The sequence below is a fragment of the Fusarium solani genome (assembly GCF_023522795.1).
Source record: "Fusarium solani strain SB1 chromosome Unknown bctg00000002, whole genome shotgun sequence".
In the NCBI taxonomy this organism is placed as follows: Eukaryota; Fungi; Ascomycota; class Sordariomycetes; order Hypocreales; family Nectriaceae; genus Fusarium; species Fusarium solani.
This window is the reverse complement of record NW_027072155.1, coordinates 3841449-3865228: the sequence shown is the minus strand read 5'-3', so window position 1 is coordinate 3865228 and position 23780 is coordinate 3841449. Positions and strand designations below refer to the sequence as shown.

Genomic DNA, 23780 nt, shown 5'->3' with positions numbered 1-23780 from the left:
AGCATGATTGGCGCCCTCCTGACCTCGAGCGTAGGACGACAACAGAAGTATAGGTAGGCTAGACACAGGAACCCGGGACCAAAGAGTCTATCTGTATCAACAGACTCGTTAATTGGAATTGGTCCACTGGATATCCTATTCTTTCCTGAGACGATTTTTCAAGTGCTCTTCAAACGTTGTTGGCTTCTTGGCATGATCCAACGCAACGGGGTCATGGATTTGCCATAAACCTCGAAGAGCAATCTTGCTCCAAGCGAGATGGAGAGATTCGAAAAAGTCCACTTTCCCTTCCTCTTCCTTTGCCTTATCCAGTACCTTTTCCAGATCTTCTGCGGTCCCGTCACAGACAAACTTGACCTCCGTCCCACTTACACTTTCATAAGTGTTGACGAGCTCTACCGCCGAGTTCATCCCAGAGTAAAACTTGAAGTATCCCCCTTTCCAGATCTCACACCTTCATCCGTCAGCAATACCTCAATCGTCCACGCTGCTGCATCGTCCATGGCAGTCCAAGGTGTTTTCTGCTCGTGTACATTTCCCCAGTAGTGATACTCGAGCGATTCGCCATTCTTGCGCAGTGGCCCCTGGTCCGGGACGAGGGTGTACTCTGCAAAGGCGCCGTTGATGAAGTAGACTGGGCGCACAGTGCTTGTCATTGCTGCATGATCGGCAAATGCCATGAGGCTGTTGTATATCGGAAAGTCACCGTAAGATATGTTGGTCCAGTTGCTGTTCCATGTTGGAGCTACAAAGATGTTGACTCCTTTTCGCTCTGCAGCGCGTAGGAGAAGGAGACTGCCATCAAGGTAGAGAGTAGGATCGGTCGAATAGGCGCATATGACCGCGTCTACCCCCGTAAGCCCCTCCTCGATTGCTCGGATGTCGTAGTAGTTTTCGGACTGAACGAATGATTCGAGCTTCTGAAGCAGGTTTGAAGGGAGTTTCGAAGGATTACGCCCCAGGCCTCTGACTTGCACGCCTCGAGCGATGGCGGCGTTGGCTAGCCGTTGTCCAAGGTCACCAGTGACCCCCACGATTAGAACCAGCATTGCAGTAATGATTTTTTAGTATATTGGTCGTGCAAGACGTGAATGAATAAGTTCTTGTGTAGGTATTCAAAAGCCTGATCCATTGAAATGATCCCTCTATATACTCTGATTGCAGTAGTCAACGGCTGTCGGATTGGTAAGCTCTAGACTTGACGAACATCCAATGTTTATAATCAAACCGCAAGAACAGGCGTCGTCGACCTGATGAGTTCGCGATCCGCGCGACGCGGGAGCCCGAGAAGGGATTGACGTGATAAGTGGGTAGTTCTCGGCCATCGAATGCTCCGCTTACCCCTAGTCTGTTGAGGAACTCGACTAACTGTGATTGGCTCTAATGGAAAGCTGGAACATAGGGTCCTGACTAGGGAGGTTGATAGAACTTGCGAGTTAGGCGGGGTCGGACAAATAGACGAACCCGAGATAAACCTTGTGTGCTGACCCAACTCCCGTCATTAAGCTGTACACGGGTGATTGAGCGATCCAAGGCCCTGAAGATATTGTCTTTTCCGGCGTCGCCCCTGGAAGAGCTGAAAGACAAGGTTTGGGAGTTCAGGGCTTCCAAGATCGGCTCGAACCAGGCGGACCACACCACGTCTTCAGTTATCATGAGCATACGACTCTTCCCTGATCATGGACGGCGAAAGTCGAAAGGCAATTGTAACGGGAAGGCTCCCTCAGGCTCCTTCAAGTCGGCACACCTTTTCGATTATCCCAGGCACTGCAACGATATGTCAACAGACAAGCTCTAGCTATTCTCGAGCATCTTCATAATCTCCTGATTGCTTATGAACCAGTTCGCTAACAGCCCCCCTGATGAGTCAACTTGTGCTCCAAGATTGGCAAATAACTGATCCTCCCCCGGTTGTAATGTGGCTGCCTCAGTTACCGCCCCCTGAATCTCGGGAGCTGCTGAACTGTAGTCCATCGCATCAGGCACGAAAGTGCCTGTGGTAGGAATGGAGGAAGTGCCTGCGACACTGTGACTGTCGGTATTCGGCAAAGCGCCCTCTCCTGATAGACTGTCCTGCTTGAGGTTGATAAATCGGACCGCCACATTGTACAATGCCTGGAAAAGACGGAGTTGGTTCCGGGTTGAGGGATGGCGCGCAGTGTACGTCGTTCCTTCACTGGCGTCGATAAACCTCTTCAAAGCGCCGAGATCGGATGCGTTTGAAGACTCGATGATGTGACAGAAGAGGATTGTGAAGGGTATGAAGGGCGATCGTAGCAGGGACCTATGCCAATAGGTGAGCTTTTGAGTGCCGGATCTCATGAATGAAAGAGGCCTTCTTACCAGCCTATGAATAGTTCAATAAAGGCTGTCTTTGCACCGTCGCTCTCTATCAGGGCCATACACTGCTGGTGTTCTTCTAGAGCCTCCCTGCAGCTACTGATGCACTCCTCCGAGAAGGATGATTTCGAATATTTGGCAGGAGGGAGGCTTCGATAGACAAGCGTCAACATGCTCAAGTTCGAAATACGGTCTGATCGCCATAGAATCTGAGTAAGAATTGGTTGGCCGGCTGCCGCAAATTGTGCCTCATTCTCTTTCTGGACTTTGAGTTAGCATCTGCCATGAAGAAGCATCACCATCACAAACCTCAATTGCATCTTCAGCCTCCATGAGCCCGTGGATCTCTGAGAGAAGGGCGCGTGCCCGAGCATATCTAACATGCTCAGGCTGTAGGAAAGCCCCAGGGCTGTACACGTCGTCGTATATCCGCCCTTGCAAAAACCCACCCTCGATCCATACAGGCAGCAGCCTGTTTATTAACAAGTCGGGTCCGGGATTGCGCTGTGGACGAGGGACAGTTATATCATTGTCTCGGAATGACGATGATCGTCCGATGCGCAGGGCAATCCATCTATCCGAGCAATATACAGCCCAGAACAACCGGAGTTTCCTCCGTTGCTGGACCGGAGGCTCAGGAGAGAGGGTTGTCGCGCGGTGCAGACCGAGGGCCTGGCAAATGTGGGATGCTGTGACGATGAAACCCCATGCGGCAGATGTTTTCATCGTCTGAAGACAATAAGTTGCCTGTAGTATGTCAGTCAACGAAACGTCGTGCGTCTGGTCATATTGAGCTTACAGCCATGTTGAGGGCGTATGCTGTGTTTAGGGTGCTTTTTATATGGAATCCTAGGTGAGCCAAGGCTGTCTCGAGGTTTTCTCGGCACAAGGTCGCCTGAGCTTCGAAATCAAGCACAGTTGCTTCGTCATCGGCTACACTGGCACATTCGAGGAATAACCAATACAGGCCAGCGTTCGCAATAATGATCTCCTCCTCAGATGAGGGGCCAGGACCACAGGTCTTGATCGCATATTCGGTGAAATGACTGAGATTTTCAAACTCGGCGATCCACATGGCGTCGACCTTGTTGCTTTCTGTCCTTGGAATCAGTCCTTCATCTCGACATTAGGGGGCACACTCGGAATTCTATCCACCTTGTGCCATTTTTAGGCATGCGAAAACGCTATCAAGTGGCGGGGACGGGAATGAAGAGGGCTTTCTCCCGTCTTCCAGCGGCCTGGCATAAGGGAAGAGCACTTCAACAGGATCGTTGGTCTGTTTTTGGGCATTGGCGATGCTGTTCAGGGTTTGTATTACTGGACCCATCTCCGTAGTGACATGAAATGAGGAGCTGTTCCCAACAGCGTTCTGGAAAAAGGCAGTGGCGAACAGGACGTGGGCGAATGGAGATGACTCGCCATTGTACTCGGTCGGCGGCACCGTGGGTGCACTGACTGGGCTTGTACCGAGGGTCTGAACAGATGCTGGTCGATGCTGAGAGGATGCCAGGAGTGACGCCGCTGGGGTAGTGAGTCCTTTAGATGACGTCGAAGGCGCTTCTTGTGCTGGTGAGGGACATGAGGGACGTTGTTTGCTGAGATCTTCTACCATGATTTTCAGCTCATCCACAGTCCGAGCGATGTGGTCAACACTCTTCTCGCTTTGTGAAAGTGAGAAACTGGCCAGTTACAAGGAAGGGGTGCTTGCAGCTCACATGTCGTTGGCGAGTGTGACTCGTTGCCTGCGGACTCTCGACTTGAGGCCTAGGGTATATGCGCATGATGCTCCCGCTGTGGTGCATTGTTCACAGGGCTGACCTCGACTACATCTCACCTGTGGGAAGCATTAGCAAGGTTCTCTAAGGTGGTATGAGAAGGATGGAAACGTGATAGGGACAGAACTCACCTTTCTCCGACGGCATCGGTCGCACTGGTCTTGTCACTATACACGTTGGGGCGATTAGGATCGATATCGCTTACAGCAAGCTGGAACTCGGTCACGCCCTCCCTTTCTTCGTTATGTCCCGGGATATCGTCATCCTGGATTTGCTGACCCATCGCAGGCGATATTTTCGGAGCCTCGGAGCATCCGTTGTTGAATGAATGGTGAAGGGGAGGAAGCGTCCTGCTCTAATACTGTGGGCGGGAATCGGAGGCACCGGCTCGCCGCAGATTGAGGCTTATGTAACACAGATTCCGTGTCGATGATGACTTCGGAGCACGGGGTCTCCGAGCTCCGCAGATGCATTCAACCCAGGACGCAGTCGGCAATGCTGGTACAATTCAGACACTCATTGATTATGGCCACTCATCGCAAATATAAGGGGGCGTCTTGCCCCCTTGCAAGTTTTTCAAATACTATCCTATCACCTGTGCCTCGTTGTTGAGTAGGTTCCATGCTAGCCGACGACATCATTGACAGGCACACATTCGACCACCACAATGGGAGAAAAAGATTCCGAAGAAAAGAAATCAGGCCTTGGAGCGGGCGATGGAGATGAACAAGGCCCTTCGGCGTTTAAGGCATACCTTGTGAGCAAGCTTCTCTGCTTCTACAATTTGATCTAATTCTCTGCCAGAGGGTTTTCACATATGGCGACACATGGCTTTACACTCTCGAGTTCATCGCTGTAATAGCTGCAATTGCTGCTGGCGTTTCCCTAGCTATGGTCAACGTCGTGCTCGGCAACTTTGTAACGCTCCTCAGTGAGCCTCTGACCTCTGAATCCGCTCGGGCAGACTTCATGTCCCGGGTAGAGACCTCTGCGTAAGATACCCACAATCCCTATTCTCTTTGGAACGAAGACTAACACTCGAAGACTGCGTTTCGTCTACATTGGCATCGCCCGCTTTGGAGGCACATATGTATACTCATCCCTATTCACATATGTGGCCCACCGATTAACAAGGAACATCCGCTGGAGGTACCTCCACTCCGCTTTCAGCCAGGAGATTGCCTTTTTCGACCAAGGATCCAGCGGTTCGATATCCATGCAGACGACTTCAAGCGGGAAGCTGATCCAATCGGGTGTGGCTGAAAAGCTCGGGATGTTCGTACAGGCTGTATCCGCGTTCATCGCTGCCTTTGTGGTTGCCTTTATCACCCAGTGGAAGCTGACTTTGATCACGTCTTGTATTGTTCCTGTGGTCATTCTTATCTGTGGTGTTGTATCCTGGCTCGATGTCATAGTCGAAACGGACATTCTCAAGGTATATGGCATGGCTGGCGGCTACGCTGAGAGCACTCTCGGTGGGGTGCGTGCTGTTCAAGCTTTTGGGCTTCGTCGACGCCTCGTCGCCAAGTATAAAGAATACTTGGAGGACGCATACCACCGCGGCATGAAGAAGAATGTTCTGTATGGATTCGCCTTTGGTGGTGAATATTCTGTCTTATACTGCGGAATGGGCCTGTCCTTCTGGCAGGGTGTTAGAATGCTTAGCCGGGGCGAGATCGCAAACATTGGCACCGTCTTCACGTAAGTCACCCAGTCATCCCCTTAGTACCATTTTTAACTGCAAGATAGGGTTGTGTTTTCTGTCATTGTTGCTGCCCAGACCATCACATCAATTGTGCCACACCTGCTCGTCTTCAATCGAGCCGCCAGTGCTGCGGTCGAGATGTTTAGTCTCATAGACCGAGAGTCGTCCATCAATCCCTTTGACGAATCAGGCGAGAGACCCGATGAAGTTCAAGGGAATATCGAGATCCAGGGTGTCCACTTCAGCTACCCCAGCCGACCTGATGTCACCGTACTGGACGACTTCACGCTCAAGGTACCCAAAGGCAAAGTTACTGCGCTTGTGGTAAGTCCTGCAGATGACCCGTTCAAGAAAATAAAACTGACAAGAGAAGGGCCCGAGCGGATCTGGAAAGAGTACTATCATCGGTCTCTTGGAGCGCTGGTATAATCCAACCCAAGGCACAATTACCCTCGATGGGCGGGATATCAAGACCCTGAATCTCAGATGGCTAAGGACCAACGTTCGCCTCGTGCAGCAGGTAAGAAGTCAACCATAACTGATTCCTGCACCTCAGCATGGATGGGTTTGCGAGGATGTTGTTTGTGGACCAGCTGAGTGTGAGGCTAACACTATATGCCTAGGAACCAGTTTTGTTCAACGGAAGCGTGTACGACAACATTGTGACCGGCCTGATAGGGACAGCTTGGGAAGATGCCTCCATCGAGGAGAAGAAGAGAAGGGCAGAGGATGCCGCAAAGCTTGCGTTCGCGCATGACTTCATTACCGAACTGGCCCAAGGATACGATACCACCATTGGCCAGAGAGGTGGTCTACTTTCAGGCGGCCAGAAACAGAGGATTGCTATCGCCAGGAGCATCATCTCTGATCCCCAAATCCTCCTGCTTGACGAAGCTACGAGTGCTCTCGACCCCCAAGCTGAGCACATTGTCCAACAGGCGCTGGACAATGCTTCGAAGAACCGGACCACCATCACCATCGCCCACAAGCTCGCCACGATTCGTGGCGCAGACAGCATCGTCGTCATGTCACACGGACGCATCTCCGAGCAGGGTACTCATGAGCACCTCTCTACTAGTGGTGGATTGTATGAGAAGCTCGTTCGAGCCCAAGACCTTGCACCATCAAGCAATACTGAGAGTTCCACAGCCAGCGACGATGACACAAGCGATACAGAAGCTGCTATCCCCGTTTCCCTTACCAAGACACCGACGAGGGAGGCAAGGGCGCTGCAGGCTCTTAGACACCGCGAGGACTTTGATCGCTACAAGCCTCTGGGACTGATTCGCTCCATTGCGAAACTGATCTCCATGACCCCAGAACTGGCCGTCTGGTATTTCGTCACAATACTCACCTGCATTGCGGGCGGTAAGTTTACCTTTGATGGAAATTCGAGTGTCCCTTCAGATTGCTGACCCCTGAATTTTAGCTGCGATTTTCCCTGGACAGGCCCTGTTGCTAGCCAAGATCTTGGACGCATCAACATCCAGCAACATGGTGTCCCGTGGTAACTTTTTCGCCCTCATGTTCTTCGTAATGGGCCTCGGATGTTTCGTCGCTTACTTCATCATGGGCTGGGGGACAAACATCATCGCCCAGACCCTGAGCAGGAAAGCCCGCCTCGAACTCTTCGACCAGGTCCTCAAGCAAGACCTTCGTTTCTTCGATCGACCCGAGAACGCCGTTGGTGCCCTGATGAGCCGACTGGACTCGTACCCGCAAGCCATCTTGGAACTCATGGGCATCAATTTTGGGCTTGTTGTTCTGGCTGGCATTAATGTCCTCAGTAGCTCTGTGCTGGCGTTGGCCATCTCTTGGAGAGTTGCTGTTGTTGGCGTATTCGTGGCCCTCCCGCCGATGCTTGTCGCAGGCTATGCAAGAGTCCGGCTCGAAGCGAAAGTAGATGCTAACATGTCCAAGAGGTACGCTGCAAGCTCAGCTGTGGCTTCAGAGACAGTCATGGCTATCAGGACAGTCTCTTCGCTCGCCATGGAACGGAGTGTTCTGGCTAGCTATGTCCATGAACTGGATACAGCCATCTCAACTTCCGTTCCAGGGTTGTTTCACATGATGATCTGGTTTGCACTGACGCAGTCCATTGAGTTCTTTATCCTTGGGCTAGGGTTTTGGTCAGTATCTCTCGAAGTTTTGCTTGCTAGGACTTTTGCTAACAGGCTGTGCAGGTGGGGATCTAAACTCATCAGCGAGGGCAAAGTCACATTCTACCAGTTCATTGCGTCATTCATGGCAGTGTACTTCTGCGGCCAGGGCGCAGGGCAGATGTTTGTTTACTCGAGTAGTAGGTGTTGTTGACCTTTTCGCATCAACTAGACTAACGTGTTTGACAGGCTTCTCCAAGGCTGTCCAGGCTGCCAACTACTACTTCTGGATGCTGAACCTGGAGCCCAAGATCACCGAGAATGACGACAATCGAGATGTTGGACCCGCAAAGGGGTGCACTTCTCTACAGTTTGAGAAGGTCAAGTTCTCGTACCCCTTGGTTCCCAACATCAAGGTGCTGAAAGGGGTATCACTAGATGTAAGTGTCTCTGCCATGTACCAGCGGATCCCCATGCTAATGACGGTGTGCAGATTCGACCCGGAGAGTTTGTTGCTTTTGTTGGCGCATCAGGTTGTGGCAAAAGCACCATGATCTCCCTGCTAGAGCGGTTCTACGACCCAACAAGCGGCAGGATTGTTGTTGACCATGCCGAGTCTCTGTCATCACTCAACCCGCGTCTTTACCGTCAGCATGTTGCCCTGGTCCAGCAAGAGCCAACTCTATTCCCAGGATCCATCCGGGACAACATATCCCACGGCAAGGACGACGAAAATAAGGCTTCGGAGGCTGAGATAGAGGAGGCTTGCAGGGCGGCCAACGCTTGGGAATTCGTCATGTCCCTCCCCGAGGGCCTGAACACACCCTGTGGCGAAGGCGGTAGCCAGCTCTCGGGCGGGCAGAGGCAGCGCGTGGCGATTGCAAGGGCCCTGGTGCGGAAACCAAAGGTGATCCTTCTGGACGAGGCGACCAGCGCTCTGGATACCGAGTCCGAGAGGGTGGTACAGAAGGCACTCATGGAGGCAGCGGCGGGAGACCGCATCACGGTTGCCGTGGCGCATAGACTGTCGACTATTCGAGGTGCGAACCGTATCTTTGTGTTCTACGGAGGCGATGTAGTCGAGGCCGGGACACATGAGGAGTTGATCGGTCGAGGTGGGATGTACGCGAAGATGTGCGAGGGGCAGAATCTGGGAGTTTGATGTTGGCTGTGTGCGAGGTGGAATATTACTGTAAACTCCCACGCGGGAGGGTTTTTTCCTTTCTTATAGAGATAGAATGTGCTTGATCTCGTTGTAAAGGGAATAACTCCATGTATCAATATTCTTCAGATAGACTTTACTCAGATAGAACTGTACTAATGTAGAACTCTACTCAGATAGAAAAGACTTCACCCACACTATTCTCCCAATTACGCTCATCCGCCAGCTTGCGCATCACATCGGACAAAGAGTCGCAGTACCCATCAACCTCGGCATCATTCATCTGTGCTGTGTCCCAAGAAGCAATGAAATACAAGTTTACAGAGTCAATCATGAATGCATTCCAAAATAATCCACTGTCGAACATGTCAGTTGAAGAACTGCATTCGTAAGTGCGAGTGCCTGCTTACCAGTCGGGCCAGTCGTAGCGAGCAATCGGCTCGAGGGTAGTGAAATCTGTCTGATCCCCGCGTGCCAGGCTCATAGCCATGGAGACATCCCAGACAAATGCCTGTCTGAAGGATGCTTCCACAGCAGCATCGCCTTCGTCCCTCAGAGCCTGAACAACCTTGTTCCAAGGGGCATGTTCCTGTTCCTTGATCTGTTCTTGCTCCAAGTCCATTCTCTGCAGAAACTCTAATAGTGTCTCATTGCGAACAACCTCAGCCATGTTCAGTATCCACTGAACAGTTGGGCCGTCGATGCTCATTGCTGGCGGGAGAAGCTTCTCCATCCAACAAGGGACGAATGGCCAAGAGCGCCCGCTTTCCCAAACATTGAGCAAAGCATGAGATGAGCCAGTCTGTAACACGTTGAAGAGAATGATAGCACTCTTAGCAAAGAGAGATGGATGTATGCCGTATCTCTCCTTTATACTTGCCAGGCCCGGCAGAGCAACAACCCGACCGGAGCGAGGATATTGGAACTCATGGGCGCGCTTGTTCCATTCGCCAGACCATACTCTGTCGCGTATTCGAGAGCGTTCTTTGGCATGTGGCCCACCCTCGTCATTGCATATCATCATGCCGGGTGCTCTTTGAGGCGGCCACAAGGCGCGATTGAAGCGTGAGATGCCTCGGAGTCGCTTGACGTGAAATGATACACTCTTTTGCGCTGGCTCGCTTTCCTCGTACTGACTGAAGAGATCTGAAAAGAGTCGGTAGGGAGTAAGAGCAGCCATGTTGACGTTGATGTCTTGGATCCAACGATCCAGTTCGTGGTGCCATTGGGTGAGGGAGAGGGCGTCAATGACAGAGTGGTTAAAGGTGAAGCAAAGATAGATCTCTCCGGAATTGACCTTGATCAATTCACCTTGAAACATAAATGGAGATGAATGACCCTGCGCAGTGTCGTCTTTAAAGCGCCTCCAGGCCTCATCCTCTGTATTAACATCAACTGCACGAACAATCTGCCCAAACAGCGCATCATTAGACGAAAGCACAGCGTGAAACGGTGCCCCATCGGAACCAGGGAACACAATGGTCCTCAGCATAGGCCGCGAAGTCAGCGCCCTCTCGACGGCGCGCCGAATCTGCTCCTGCTGCGCAACGTTACCGACGACGCGGAAGACGATGCGGCTGTGGTAGGACTGCGGGCGCGGCCCAATGGCCGTTCGGTGCATCGAGTCCCTGATGGGTAGGATGTCTTCAATGCCCGAGGCTGAGAGGCCGGCGAGGATGGCAGCTTTCCGGGCTGCAGTGAAGATTTTCGTGTCTTTGGGGAGAGCTTGGTCTTGTCTTGGGGATTGGGGGAAGTGAGGTTGGCTGAGGGGCTTGGATGGTGTTGGAGTGTTGGAGGTGATACCGAGTCGAAGCTGTTGCATTTCTCGAGACAGGAGGAGATGCGCTTGCTTCTCAACTGTGTCGTTCTCTGCAAAGTCCTGCAGGTAAAGCCGCTGGCCGCAAGCACGCAGGACGTTATCGCAGTAACGGAGTAGAGTGATGCTGTCGGCCAGATACTTGACGCTTTCTGTAATAGTCGGACGAGTACCCGTCAATTTGTCCCAGATGTCGAGGAGCTTGTCGACAAATGATTGTGAAGGTGCTTTGGTGCTGGGCTGTGGTTCTTGTGATTGACTCTTCTGGCGGAGCTCCAGAACTCTCTTCTTCAACTCTTGCTTCTTGACTTTACCCATGGCTGATGTCGGAAATGCCTTGAGATCAAGTTCTTGAAGGGTGTAGACTCTATCCAGAGCGTATCTTGGATCTGCGCTTCTGGCCTTTTCGCTCACTTGAGCCTTGGTAACGCCTTCAGGCAGGATGACAATAGCGACTGGTACTTGACCGGCAAGATCATCGGGCACGCCAACAACTTGGGCCTGTTCACTGTCAGTATTGATATTTCAGAAGTGAAAGGAACCTACCTGCAAGCCGTCAAGCTCTTGCAGTTCCTGCTCAATCTTTGTAGGGTAGATATTCTCTCCTCCCCGGATGATGAGATCCTTGTATCTGCCGAGGATATATATCACACCCTTCTCATCCATTCGTGCTTGATCTCCCGTCATCAGCCAGGACCCCGTTTCATCTTGGTACATGGCGCTGTCATTGTCCTTGTTCAAGTACTTTGTAATGACAGACGTTCCGCCAATGTGCAACTCTCCAATCTCCAATCGAGGTAGTATCTCCCTTGATCCAGGCCTGCAAATCCTCGCAGCGGCACCAGGGAGAACCTTTCCAACCCCTGGATGCCAACCGTCAACTAGGCCGGGGTCTGTTCTTTGCCATGTAATAAGAGGAGCTCCCTCACTCATCCCATACACTTGAATGGCACTCTTGGCGCCGAGCCCCTGACGACATAGACGTATATCCTCAGGTCCAATAAAGGTCCCACCGATAGTAACAATCCTCAGATCCAGCTTCTCAACGGCCGGAAATGAAGGGTGCGCCATCAGAGCCTTGACCAACGTGGGCGTCGCCGACATGACGGAGCACTGCTCCCACACGAGGGCGTCGAGGGTCGCGTCAACGTTGAAGGTCCTCGAGGGGAACACGGCCGTGCCACCCCAGCGCCATGCGCGGAGGGAGTTGTTGATGGCAAAGATGTGCGAGACGGGTGTGTGGACGAGCCACCTCAGCGGTCCCATGGCGTTGGTCTCTGGGTCAAAGTCGCAGCATTGGGATACAAGGCTGCGGGTTGTGTGCCAGCATCCTTTTGGCTCGCCGGTTGTACCGCTGGTGAAGACGATCAGAGCTGCTTGGTCGCCATTGTCATGATCTTCAATGCTGTCTGTAGCGTTGGAGATGGAAGCCGAGGCGACCTGATGTTGAACAGTTGAGACATCGCATAGTTTAACCCACCCGTCAACCTCTTCTCCCGTGCATAAGATGCAGAGACTTGGCTCTGAGAGAAATGTCTTGGACAAATCTAGGGCTGTTGCACTCTTTGCGTCTTGTACCACAACCACATGTGGACGAACGGAAATGATCGTAGCCTTGGAGTCTTGGACAACGGTTGCATCAATGGGCACAAACGCCATCTGAAGCTTGGCCGCCACCCAAAAGAAAAGCCCCCATTCGGCCGAGTTACATAGTACAACGGCCAGTCGCATGCCCGGGAGACAGCCCAAGATCTGAAGAGACTCTGCAAGACGCTCTGCCTTGTCTCTGAGTTGAGAATAGGACCATCTGAGGTATGAGACGTCACTGCCATCGGGAGCTCGACGGGGGAGATCTTTCGGAGAATCGCATGGCTGCCACAGAGACACAATGGCGTCTTGGTGTGGGTGTAGAGTGGCAGCGTTGAGGAACAGGTCCCAGAGGGTCAGATGCAAGTTGGGAACAGGGCTGCCAAAGACCTCTGAGATCTGCACTTGCTGGTCTGGTGTCTCGATAGATGGTGAGACAGCCGACGCCATGACCAAGAAATACTGTAAGCTTTTTGCTCTTATGAGATGGGAAACAAAAGAGGCTGAATCAGAAACAATATTGAGCACGCGTGTAAGTGGTACAGCTGTCGACTGAAACAAGCCTAGCAAGGAATGGATGGATGATGAGCTGCAAATTTCATGCCCATAAGAGAGAGAGAACAATGCAGGGTTAAATACGATACATGACCCATAGACAACAGGAAAGGTCCCCGGCGCAAGAGTTACCTCGCAGGCAGCATCTTGACACTACCTCTAGCTAGGGGGGGCTTTTGTATCCATGTCAGATTCATGCAACTCCAGATTGTCATATCTGAAAGGGTTCCCGACAGCTTGGGCCGCCCGAGCCATGCTGACACTGTACACGTCGGAGACGAGGTCGAGACAGTCGCACAGGTGGTGCACCCGATCCAATCGACGGTGCCAGTCGACAGCCACTCGCCCTGGGAACCAACGGCGGAGGCGCATTTATTTCGTCCCGTCATACAGCGTGTCTTTTCCGGGTATCACGCACTTCGTAGCAGTTGTCTCTCTCTTTCTCTTGGGGAAGCTCGCCGGTATCCCCCAAGTTGCAGGATCGTCGAGGTGCTTTGTGGAGGAGGGCCGTGGTGGGCAACTGAGACAACTCAATCTGAGACATTCAAAGTCACCGTTTTCGATACATGAGAAGATCGACGTGGAAAGTGTGTCCCCGCCGGGCTGATGATAAGAGGCTTGAGAAGGCCGTTGAAGTTCTGCAAGAACAAGGGAAGGGCGGCGCCACAGAAGGGAAACAAACCAACAGGATGTGAATCCCTGCTGTAGCATGTCGATCACTTATAGGCTAAACACCACCGAAGGGTACGTTGCTGGAGAAGCCAATCGATCCGTCTACTATGACCCCTGCTCATAGACGTCAACAGCCTGAATTCACCTGTAGATTGAGGAATTCTACTTAACAGCGGGGTATCTATGAATTTGCCGTTCTGGAGATACCACACACACGGGACAAGGTCCCGTCTCGGGCCGCCGGTACGCGTGTCTTTAACGTTCCGGTGAAGGTGCGATGCCGTGCATACAAGCATGGGGATCTGTGGGCCGTATACCCCGTCGCAATGTGCAAGATACGCATGGACAGCGGATCGACGCCAGGTTAGACCGGTTTCTGGATACTCTAGGCATGAACGGGGCGTTTGTTTCCAATGATAGAAACCCGTAGCTTGAACAACTATCTCTGCCTCGTCGGCTGCCTCGTTTACGACTCCAAGACTTTTTAGTTCGGTGCTATATAGGCTATTTCTAGGCATCTCGGCTCAAGACAACGAATGACATCAAAGTCTTGCTGCGAGATTCTTCAGTGGCGTCTGCAAGAGTTCCCCCGTCTTTCAGGTTCAGGTACGTAGGCCATCTAGTCCAACCTTTCGGAGGAGTGACTCTAATTTGGAATCTCACCGCGCACAGCTTTTCTTTACTCTACTTCTCCCCGGGGTGGCAGACCTCTAGTAGACCCTGTCTCATGATCAATTACGCTGTCTCGGACCGTGCCGCATCTGGGATCTTGCGTGTTGTGTGTGTGTTCATGTGCTCTCTCTGCGCTGTCATTGGGATCCCGGCGAGCCGGCTGTCAGTTCCCGGTTTTTCTCGCCCCTGAGCATGAAGGGAAAAGGAATCCTATCTCTAGGACGCAGTTGCGTGTCACTACAGGAGGCATTATGTGTGGCTTGGTCAGACTCTGAATACATTCAGCTGACTATATCTAGGAACCAAGCAATTACGAGCACAGCCGGGAATGAAGACGCTGACAAGGTCCCAGGAGCGAGGCACAAATCATGCCCCCCTTAGATCTGCGAGCTACTGCCCTGAGCACGTCAGGTCCCGATGCCACTGGAGGAACACGGCATGTCTCCATCCTAGGAGCTCGTCTTCTCTGTTTTTTTTTTCTTTTTCAGGGCGAGAGGAATACCCATGATGCCACTTTCTTGTTTTCTTGTTTCACCGCAGGTGGTATTGTTAGTGCCAGCTCAAAAGGCTGTGGGGGCAAGGCATAGTCCAGGGGACCCTATTCTAAGCTGGACCCCAATGGCCCCCTTGGTGTTGTCGTTTTTGGATACGATAGGGAGCCGAGATATACAAGTCCTTTACGGGGAGAGAATCTGTAGGTGGCATCAGCTGCCTCACTTCAAAGCCATGGCATCTTGGCAGGCTAAAACTACGGCACGGCACAGCCCAGCAGCGGCAAGCTAGAGGAATGGATGGATGCCAGCTCGGTGCTGGCACGGCTCAATAAGGGGGCGTATGCTTGTGGCCCGGATCTGGGACATTGATTCAGGCTGTCGGGGATAATTCGAGGGCATTACATTTACCTCCCCAAGCCCACCACGGGACCTCCAGTGAGTGTCAAGCCTCTTTTTCCCCCTTCACTCTCATCGACCCTTGTACTCTTCTTGTTTTAGCATGCCCTGCTTATGTCTATCATCAAGATGCTGAGGCTGCTGTTGACCAAGTTTCTCGAGCAATACCTCGTCCTCACCGTCGTCCTTATCCTCGTCCCGCTCCCCCTCCGCGCCCTTGAGACATACATGCGGAGATGGAGGCTCGCACAGGCCCGAGGCTGCCGGGAAGCTACGAGAAAAGTTCCTGTCAAAGACCCCATCATCGGGTTTGACTTTCTGTACAGAGTCTTGTTCGGCAATGCCCCGGAGCGATACCTCGAGAGTACGTGGGCGGCGTTCAAGGAGATGGGGACCACGTACGTAGAAAAGAGGTGGACTTGGCAGTGTGTTTACACCTGCGACCCTCTGAATCTCAAACAGATTCTTGCCACTGCTTCTGAGGACTTTGATCTTCCAGAGTTTCGCACCTCGGTCATTGGACATGTCTTTGGCCGGGGCATCTTTGTCCTCTCAGGACACACATGGAAGCATGCTCGGACTGTTCTGAGACGAAGCTTCAAGAAAGAAAACCCTGCACCTTTCCTTGAAACTCTAGAGCGCAACTTTCAAGCCTTTATAAGTCATGTTCCAACTGATGGGTCTGAAGTTGACCTTCAGCCCCTGTTTCTAGCTCTTACCATGGACGTTGCAACAGAGTTTCTCATGGGGCACTCAACAGGCATGCTCCGTAACAAAGGCGACCACTCCAGAGAGCAGCAGTTTGTCGATGACTACATGATCTGCTCCGAGGAGATCATCCAGCAGATGCAACTAGGCCCCTTACACCAACTCAAGTTCAACTTCAACGCCAAGAGGGCCAAGAAAAGAGTCTATGAGTATCTCGACAAGTTTATTGACGAGTCTCTTCAACACTCGAAAGACAACAACCCTGAGGGTAATTTCTTGGCAGACATGATGATTATAGCAAAGGACCGCAAGGGTCTAAGTGATCAGATCCTCCACATCCTCTTGGCAAGCAGAGACACTACCTCGAGCTTACTGAGCAACCTCTTCTTTGTCTTATCCAAGAACCCAAGCATTTTTGCCAAGCTTCGACAAGAAGTCCTCTCCGTCTCGGGTCATGAACCCCCCACAGCTCACCAACTCAAGGAGATGACTTACATGAAGTGGTGTGTCAACGAATGTGAGTCAAGCCACTCCTTACAACCGTCAGCCCTCTAACACGTCCTCAGCCCTGAGGTTGCATCCTGTCATCCCCACAAACGCCCGTGTCGCAGTCAGGGACACGACCATCCCTCGTGGTGGCGGCGCCGACGGACAGTCCCCCCTCCTCGTCCCCAGGGGCACCGCCATGTTCTACAACGTCTACGCCATGCACCGCAGCGAGGCCGTCTTTGGGCCTGGCGCCGACGAGTTTATTCCCGAGCGGTGGCGGGACCTGAGACCGGGTTGGGGATATCTCCCCTTCAACGGCGGCGCCCGGGCCTGCATCGGGCGTGAGTTCTGACTCAAGAGGCGTGTCGTACAAGGCTGACGGTTTAGATGACAGAACAGTATGCGCTTCTGGAAACACACTACATTGTGGCTAGGATGGCGCAGACGTATACTCAGCTGGAATCGAGGGATGATAGGGATTGGATGGAGCTGTACGCCTTGGCGTTGTGTTCTAAGAATGGGACTAGGGTTGCTGCGAGACGTTGACTGCAGGCTATGTGTTTATTCTCTTATTGGTTGTTTATGTATGGCTGGGCCATATAATATGGGTAGGTGGTAGTTGCTTGGAGATACCTGGTTGCTATAGGGTTAGAGTGTTTGCATGTACAGGTTGTTGCTGGCGTTACTATATTGATGTTGGGGTACTCGATCTATGGCACGTTGTAATACTGTTTGAATACCGTGTTTCCAAGTTACGCAGAACCGACTTTTCTTAATAGCCGACTCTCGAATTGAACATTCCCAGAACCACTGTCATGGCTCGGCTCTCATTTAGGCAAACCGAGCATAAATCGTTTTCAAGACTGAAGAGCAAATCATTACGTACAAGAATCCAGAGTAGCGGTATGTCAAAATGTCGTACTCAAGCGCCAGGGCACAATCTCCAACAAAGCCTAATTTCACAGCCAGACAAGCTCACTGGATCATACCCTTCCCTCTGGCCGAGTATTCAGCATTCTATTACCCAATTGCAAGACAATGGACCGGACTGGGAAGTTATATAATTGCTTGGTTACATGCTTCCCCGTGGGCAAGCAAGACAACGGACCGGGCGGGAGGTGGCTAGGGCCAGTTGCTGATCTCCAGGTTTTTGAGGGATGGCGAATCATGTTTAGTCTTTGACTCGAAAGATCCACTAATTTGTTTCTTGGCATCCCCATAGAGTTTAGGCGCAATCGAGTGCCCAGAGGTTGGCGATGGTGCTTGTTCCGATTTTAAGTCTTCGGCCCTGCCGTTTGGGGTCATCGTTGGTGGCCAAGCAAGATCTTTCGTATGCATACTATGACGAGTGACTGATCTCTCAGGGTTACGTGGGGGAATAGCGGCACGCTGCGTTGACTCGACGATCCTCGACTATTTAATGGCAGCTCCCTCTCCACCTTGACTAACGATTGACATTGAGCTTTCTGTCACTAATTGAAGCTTTTCAAGTATTGATCAATCAAGTTCTCAACCATGGGCAAACGAGCAGTCCATGCTCCCGTCTTGGGAGAGCACGTCTCGGGCCAGTCCAACAAGCCCCTTTCTCAACCTCCCCACAGCTTGACAAGCCAGCAAGTCCTCGACGAACTTCGCAGCAATGCAGCAACAGGTCTTGCACCCGAAGAAATTGCCCAGCGGCTGGAGGAGATGGGACCGAACGAGCTGGAGCAAAAGAAGGGCGTCCAACCTGTCAAGATCTTTCTCGAGCAGGTCTTTAACGCAATGACTTTGGTGCGTCAACGCTAGACTTACATTCAACCTTGCGTATATTGTGACACCTTCTAACAGTGGCCGCCGGGCTAGCCAGGTACTTGTTTTGGCGTTAGCCGCGAGCTTCGGCATCCAAGCTTGGATCCCGGGAGGTATTCTGGCCGGAATCATCATCCTCAACATCTTTATCGGCTTCTTCCAGAGTCTTCAGGCTGAAAAGACCATCGACTCTCTGCGTACCCTTGGCACGCCCAACTGCAAGGTCTTTCGCGGTGGCAAGACCATCACCATCCAGACTTCTGATGTCGTCCCTGGAGATATCGTCGACTTGGCTACTGGTGACTCGGTTCCTGCTGATATTCGTCTCATTGAGGCTGTTAACCTTGAAGCTGATGAGGCTCTTCTTACTGGAGAGTCGGTGCCTATCCTCAAGATCCCTAAGTTGACGTTTGATGCCGATACCGGCCCTGGCGACCGTCTCAATGTCGTGTACAGCTCATCCACCATCACCAAAGGCCGTGGTCGCGGTGTAGTCTTTGCCACTGGCATGTTCACCGAGATCGGCCTCATCGCTGGAGCACTTAGCAGTACCGGAGCCGACCTCAAGGGGTACCGTGACGATACCCAGCGCTCAGCAGCCCTCAAGGTGTGGGACGCGGTGCGCGACTGGATGGGCGAGTTCTTGGGTCTCACCGTCGGCACGCCTCTGCAGAAGAAGCTCTCGCAGCTGTTCCTGTCCCTCTTCGTCTTCGCCATCGTGTGCGCCATCGTCGTGCTCGGGGCCAACAGCTTCGACTCGCGCAGGGATGTCATCATCTACGCCATCACGACGGCCATCGGAACTATCCCCGTGTCTCTGCTGCTCGTCCTGACCCTGACCATGGCAGCCGGCACAAAGAAGATGCTTGAGCGACATGTCATTGTCCGAAACCTCTCCAGTCTCGAGGCCCTGGGCGGTGTGACGAGTTGAGTCTCTCTATCATGCACCGTGTTCGAACCAAACGGCTAACCGCTTCCCCTCTAGACATCTGCTCCGACAAGACCGGGACCATCACCCAGGGGCGCATGGTGGTACGAAAGGCATGGGTTCCGGGCTGTGGAACATACTCGGTCGAGGCGACGAGCGAGGTGTACAACCCCACGGCCGGTCAGGTCCTTCTCGACGGCTCCGAGCCCAGACAGGTTGCTGAGGAGAAGGTTGAGGGGTCCCCTATCTCTCCCCACGACGAGGTGGCCTCAAACCCCAGCTTGCAGTGGTATCTCAACGCCGCGTCTTTGGCCAACCTGGCTACCGTCGAGCAGAGCGACAGCAGCTCCGCGAACCCGGGCGAGTGGAAGGCCAAGGGTGCTCCCACTGAGATTGCTATCGAAGTGTTTGCTGGTCGTTTTGGTTGGAACAGGTTGGAGCTTACCCAGGGCCAGAAGGCTGAGTGGAAGCATGTCGCCGAGTATCCCTTTGATTCGGATGTGAAGAAGATGACGGTTCTTTTTCACAATGTCAAGTCCAACGAGACTCATATCTTTACCAAGGCTAGTATATGACCGTAATCTCTTGTTTTTGTCACTAACATCTGCTAGGGCGCCGTTGAACGAGTCATCTCTTCATGCAAGTCCATCGCCATCGGCGACAACATCCAGCCTCTCACCTCAGAGATCAGCCAAGGCATCCACCTCAACATGGAAGCTCTGGCAAGCCAAGGTCTCCGTGTCCTCGCCCTCGCCCACAAGATCAACAGCCGCATCGTCTCCGAGTCCGAGTTTGTCGACGACATAGTTCCCAACCGCGACCTCTTTGAGCGAGACCTCATCTTCCGAGGTCTCATCGGCATCTACGACCCTCCTCGCCCAGAGTCTCTTCCTAGTGTTCGCGCTTGTCAAGGTGCCGGTATCGTCGTCCACATGCTCACGGGAGATCATCCTCAGACTGCGCGCGCCATCGCTATCGACGTCGGTATCCTGCCTTCTCCTGAACAGACTCAGCTGCTCCCTGCCGATGTGGCTGAGACCATGATGATGGCTGCCCACGAGTTCGACGCCCTCACCGACGCCCAGATCGATGATATGCCCCAGCTCCCTCTTGTCGTAGCTCGCTGTGCCCCGAGCACAAAGGTCAGGATGATTGAGGCTCTGCATCGTCGTCAGCGCTATGTCGCCATGACTGGTGATGGCGTCAACGACAGCCCGAGTCTGAAGCGAGCTGACGTGGGAATCGCAATGGGAACTGGTTCAGACGTGGCCAAGGAATCATCAGACATCATCCTCACCGACGACAACTTTACGTCTATTCTCAACGCCATCGAGGAAGGTCGCCGCATCTTTGACAACATCCAAAAGTTTATCCTACACGTCTTGGCCGCCAACATCGGCTTTGTCGTGACGCTTCTCGCTGGCCTCGCTTTCAAGGATAAGAACGGAGTCTCAGTGTATCAACTCACACCCGTCGAGATCATCTGGATGCTCATGGGCACTGGTGCATTCTGTGAGACTGGCCTTGGCTTCGAAAAGGCTGTCCCCGATATCCTCAACCGACCCCCTCAGAACGTAAGTCTTCCCCCTTTTCTTTCAAGTCCAATATCTGACCATAGATAGCTCAAATACGGCGTCTTCACCCCTGAGTTCCTCGTCGATATGGTCGTCTACGGCACCATCATGGCCGGCTGCGTCCTCGGCTCCTTCACCATCGTCATCTTTGGCTTCAGCGACGGCAACCTAGGCGAGAACTGCAACAGCGATTATTCAGAGGCCTGCGATGCCGTGTACCGCGCCCGAGCCACCTGCTTCACCACCATGACCTGGATCTTCCTCCTCTTCGCCTGGGGCCTCATCGACTTCCGACGCTCGCTCTTCTACATGCCCAATGGATTCAAGGCCTGGCTGGCTCATCTCTGGGGCAACCAGTTCCTGTTCTGGGCCGTCTTTGGTGTCTTCTTCACTGTCTTCCCCGTTCTTTATATCCCAAAGCTGAACCACGTGGTCTTCCAGCACACGGGTATCAGCTGGGAGTGGGCTGTCGTGTTTATAGACGTCATTGTCTTCATGACTCTGTCCGAGGCCTGGAAGTGGGCCAAACGCATCTATTTCCGACGACAGTCCTTCCAGAGGGAGGGAGAGTGGAACGAGGGAGTTCAGGCTGAGGTTCAAGTATAGAATCGATATCCTAACCGCAAGGCCTAGGCTGAAGCTCATACGAGAGGCCAGGGCATGTGAACTCGATCACAGAAGGGGACGATGGCCAGCCTGCCGATCAAAATTGCTGGATTGTTAAAATATAAAATAGTTTCGTTATTCGTTCAACTTATTGTACACTTAGTTAGCCATGCATTCTCAAGAATGCAACTCAATAGCCATTGCTCAAATCAAGCTCCCAAGACCGATCAAGGCAAAACCGTACTCCCCCAAACCTTACCCACGCCAATCCATCGTCCAGGGTATAATAACGTCGTTAACCACCAATAGAAGGTGGCAAATTGCTTGCAAAGTGAGTTTCAATGCTCACAAGACAGATCATCCCCAATAGCCTTCACCAAGCCACAACATCAGACAATCAAGAAGTCCATGTGTAGATCCCTCAACGTCTGGACCCAGCTCTTCGTCTGTGTGCCCTCGGCCTGAACTCCCCACAGCATCTGGAGGGCATCCCTCGCCGCGTAGAGGAATCCCCAGGGAGACTCGAGCATCAGCTTCTTGATCTGCACCGTCACCCACTCCTTCATTTCGGGCGTCTTGGCGCACGCTCCAAACACAAAAGTCACCCATGTCGTGGCTTTAAAGTTGGTATCGTCGTCGGGTATCGTGCATAGCGTCTGGTGAAGCTCGTCAAAGATGGTGTCGGCCAGTTCTTCGCCCACCCAGGCTTGCATGGAGGGTATCGCGTGGAGGATGTAGAGGCACACTGCCAGGCGATGAGAGGATGCTACTCGGAATCGACTCAAGACTGGATCCGGCTCGGTAGAGGGAATGTTGTTGACTTGTCGTGCCCAAGGGAGCACGTCAAAATTCTGAGCTCGATCCAGCAGGGCTGCTCCAGCCGCCGTCACCATATCAGCTGAGACAAGATCGTCGTGTCTCGTATTAGAGAGTCGAGAAGCTATTAGCATGATTTCAAGGAGCTGGGGTGGACAGCAATAGTAGCTGTTGGTCGTCTTCCCAAGAATGTCCAACGCCTGACACGACTGAAAGTACGAGTGCGAGTCCGTGGGCGTGGGCCGGAATGTGGACTCTAGGATATAGTAGCTAGTAATTGTCAGCTCATTGAGTCAATTAGAGCAAGATTCATGACGCACATGAAGCAGTCGGACACGATATAATCTCTTAGACTCTCGTCAACATCCGACACTGGTCCCAGCAGCTTCATAATCCTCCCAGCACCGTCAAAGTGAGCTTTCCAGTTGTGCTTGCCAGACTCGATCAGCTCAACATTGATGAGGAACAAGATAGCGGCGAGCACAATGTCCCCTCCGATTGACTCGATGCTCTGCAGGGCCGACGGCAGCATGCGCAACACCTGATGCTTGGCCTCGAGGGCGTCCATGAGGAGGTTCCTGGGGCCTAGCCCCCTGTCGAGAGAGTCCGGGGCCAGCCAGGGCCGAGAGCGGTTGTACATGTGTGTCGCCGAGGCGGCGATGATGACTTGACGGAGGAGAGGGTGGGCCTGAGTGAATTTGAGGAGGTTTCGAAACGGGTTGTCGGGCACGTCGTAGGCTACAAAGTCTCGACTGAGCCGCGCATCGACTGCAAGAGCTGGTCAGCCATGTCTCTGTTGATCACTTGTTGTCTCTCATTTTCCAAGAGGGGGGCCAAGGGTTGCGCACAATAAGCGAGATACTGCCTGTGGTTGCTCGTGATGTCTTGGTAGAGCGGATCGACAAGCACCCAAGGCGTCGACGTCGACGCCTCCGAGGCCAGGGCATGGCTGGATGCCGTGGTACAGACGAGCTGCGTGTCACAGCTCGCTACGGGGGTTGCATGATCATGAGAGAAGTCAAACTCCGACTCAGCATCTGGCGTGTCCGAGTTGTCTGAAGTCAGCTCCTCAACCTCTCTGACTTCAGGAAGACTCGGAGCAACGTAGGCAGCCGGCGATGACGGCGGAATAGACGGCGAGGCGGCGGAGGACGAGGCGGAGGAAGCAGATGAGGAGGCAGGAGAGGCAGAGGAGAGGGACGAGACGGAAGATATTGAGGCTCTCGAGCGGGCTGCCGCACCCCTCACCGGGGTATACAGGGCGGCGCTCGACTGCTGGCCGGCGAGCTTACCCGAGACGCAACGGCGCCCGTCCACTGAAAGAGCTGCCCGTACCCAAGGCACTCGACGCCCTTGGCCTCGCACTTGGCGCAGTGTGGGACCAGACGGTCACAGCGAAGCCGTCGCCGGCGACAGTTGTGGCACGGCTTGTCGGCAACGGGTCCGGATCGTACGTTTTTGCCCTTTTTACTGCCTCCGGGAGCCATGGGGCGCTGTAGAGGATGGGAAAGCAAGACGGGAGCAACTGAGGGGATCCAGACGACCAAGCAAGGGGTCGGCGTATAAGCATCAAGCAAGCAAAGCGCCTAGGGGCC

The 23780-nt window shown here is 53.0% G+C and overlaps 7 protein-coding genes across 7 annotated transcripts; 3 read left to right on the top strand and 4 right to left on the bottom strand.

The window, feature by feature from the left end:
* Positions 1-135: 135 nt before the first annotated feature.
* Positions 136-1049, bottom strand: MRS44_005148 (uncharacterized protein; the record flags this gene model as incomplete). Its single annotated transcript, XM_065622465.1, has 2 exons — positions 136-423; positions 474-1049. 2 exons carry the CDS (start codon positions 1047-1049, stop codon positions 136-138), a joined length of 864 nt encoding a protein of 287 aa, XP_065478537.1.
* A 745-nt stretch (positions 1050-1794) lies between these two features.
* Positions 1795-4398, bottom strand: MRS44_005147 (uncharacterized protein; the record flags this gene model as incomplete). Its single annotated transcript, XM_065622464.1, has 8 exons — positions 1795-2284; positions 2344-2600; positions 2650-3087; positions 3140-3435; positions 3496-4001; positions 4056-4131; positions 4175-4197; positions 4247-4398. The coding sequence occupies 8 exons, from the start codon at positions 4396-4398 to the stop codon at positions 1795-1797; spliced, it is 2238 nt and encodes a 745-aa protein (XP_065478536.1).
* A 384-nt stretch (positions 4399-4782) lies between these two features.
* On the top strand, positions 4783-9081 carry MRS44_005146 (uncharacterized protein; the record flags this gene model as incomplete). The annotated part of the gene is made up of 10 exons (XM_065622463.1): positions 4783-4872; positions 4920-5107; positions 5160-5816; positions 5865-6144; positions 6191-6340; positions 6444-7188; positions 7250-7949; positions 8004-8119; positions 8169-8359; positions 8413-9081. The coding sequence occupies 10 exons, from the start codon at positions 4783-4785 to the stop codon at positions 9079-9081; spliced, it is 3786 nt and encodes a 1261-aa protein (XP_065478535.1).
* Positions 9082-9253: 172 nt separating this feature from the next.
* MRS44_005145 (uncharacterized protein) lies at positions 9254-12934 on the bottom strand (the record flags this gene model as incomplete). Its single annotated transcript, XM_046283186.1, has 3 exons — positions 9254-9437; positions 9492-11398; positions 11444-12934. The coding sequence occupies 3 exons, from the start codon at positions 12932-12934 to the stop codon at positions 9254-9256; spliced, it is 3582 nt and encodes a 1193-aa protein (XP_046135692.1).
* A 2468-nt stretch (positions 12935-15402) lies between these two features.
* Positions 15403-16822, top strand: MRS44_005144 (uncharacterized protein; the record flags this gene model as incomplete). The annotated part of the gene is made up of 2 exons (XM_046280872.2): positions 15403-16498; positions 16548-16822. 2 exons carry the CDS (start codon positions 15403-15405, stop codon positions 16820-16822), a joined length of 1371 nt encoding a protein of 456 aa, XP_046135693.2.
* A 1163-nt stretch (positions 16823-17985) lies between these two features.
* Positions 17986-21369, top strand: MRS44_005143 (uncharacterized protein; the record flags this gene model as incomplete). Its single annotated transcript, XM_065622462.1, has 5 exons — positions 17986-18243; positions 18320-19178; positions 19247-19704; positions 19801-20763; positions 20812-21369. The coding sequence occupies 5 exons, from the start codon at positions 17986-17988 to the stop codon at positions 21367-21369; spliced, it is 3096 nt and encodes a 1031-aa protein (XP_065478534.1).
* Positions 21370-21758: 389 nt separating this feature from the next.
* On the bottom strand, positions 21759-23672 carry MRS44_005142 (uncharacterized protein; the record flags this gene model as incomplete). The annotated part of the gene is made up of 4 exons (XM_065622461.1): positions 21759-22455; positions 22506-22962; positions 23034-23428; positions 23521-23672. The coding sequence occupies 4 exons, from the start codon at positions 23670-23672 to the stop codon at positions 21759-21761; spliced, it is 1701 nt and encodes a 566-aa protein (XP_065478533.1).
* Between the last annotated feature and the right edge of the window lie 108 nt (positions 23673-23780).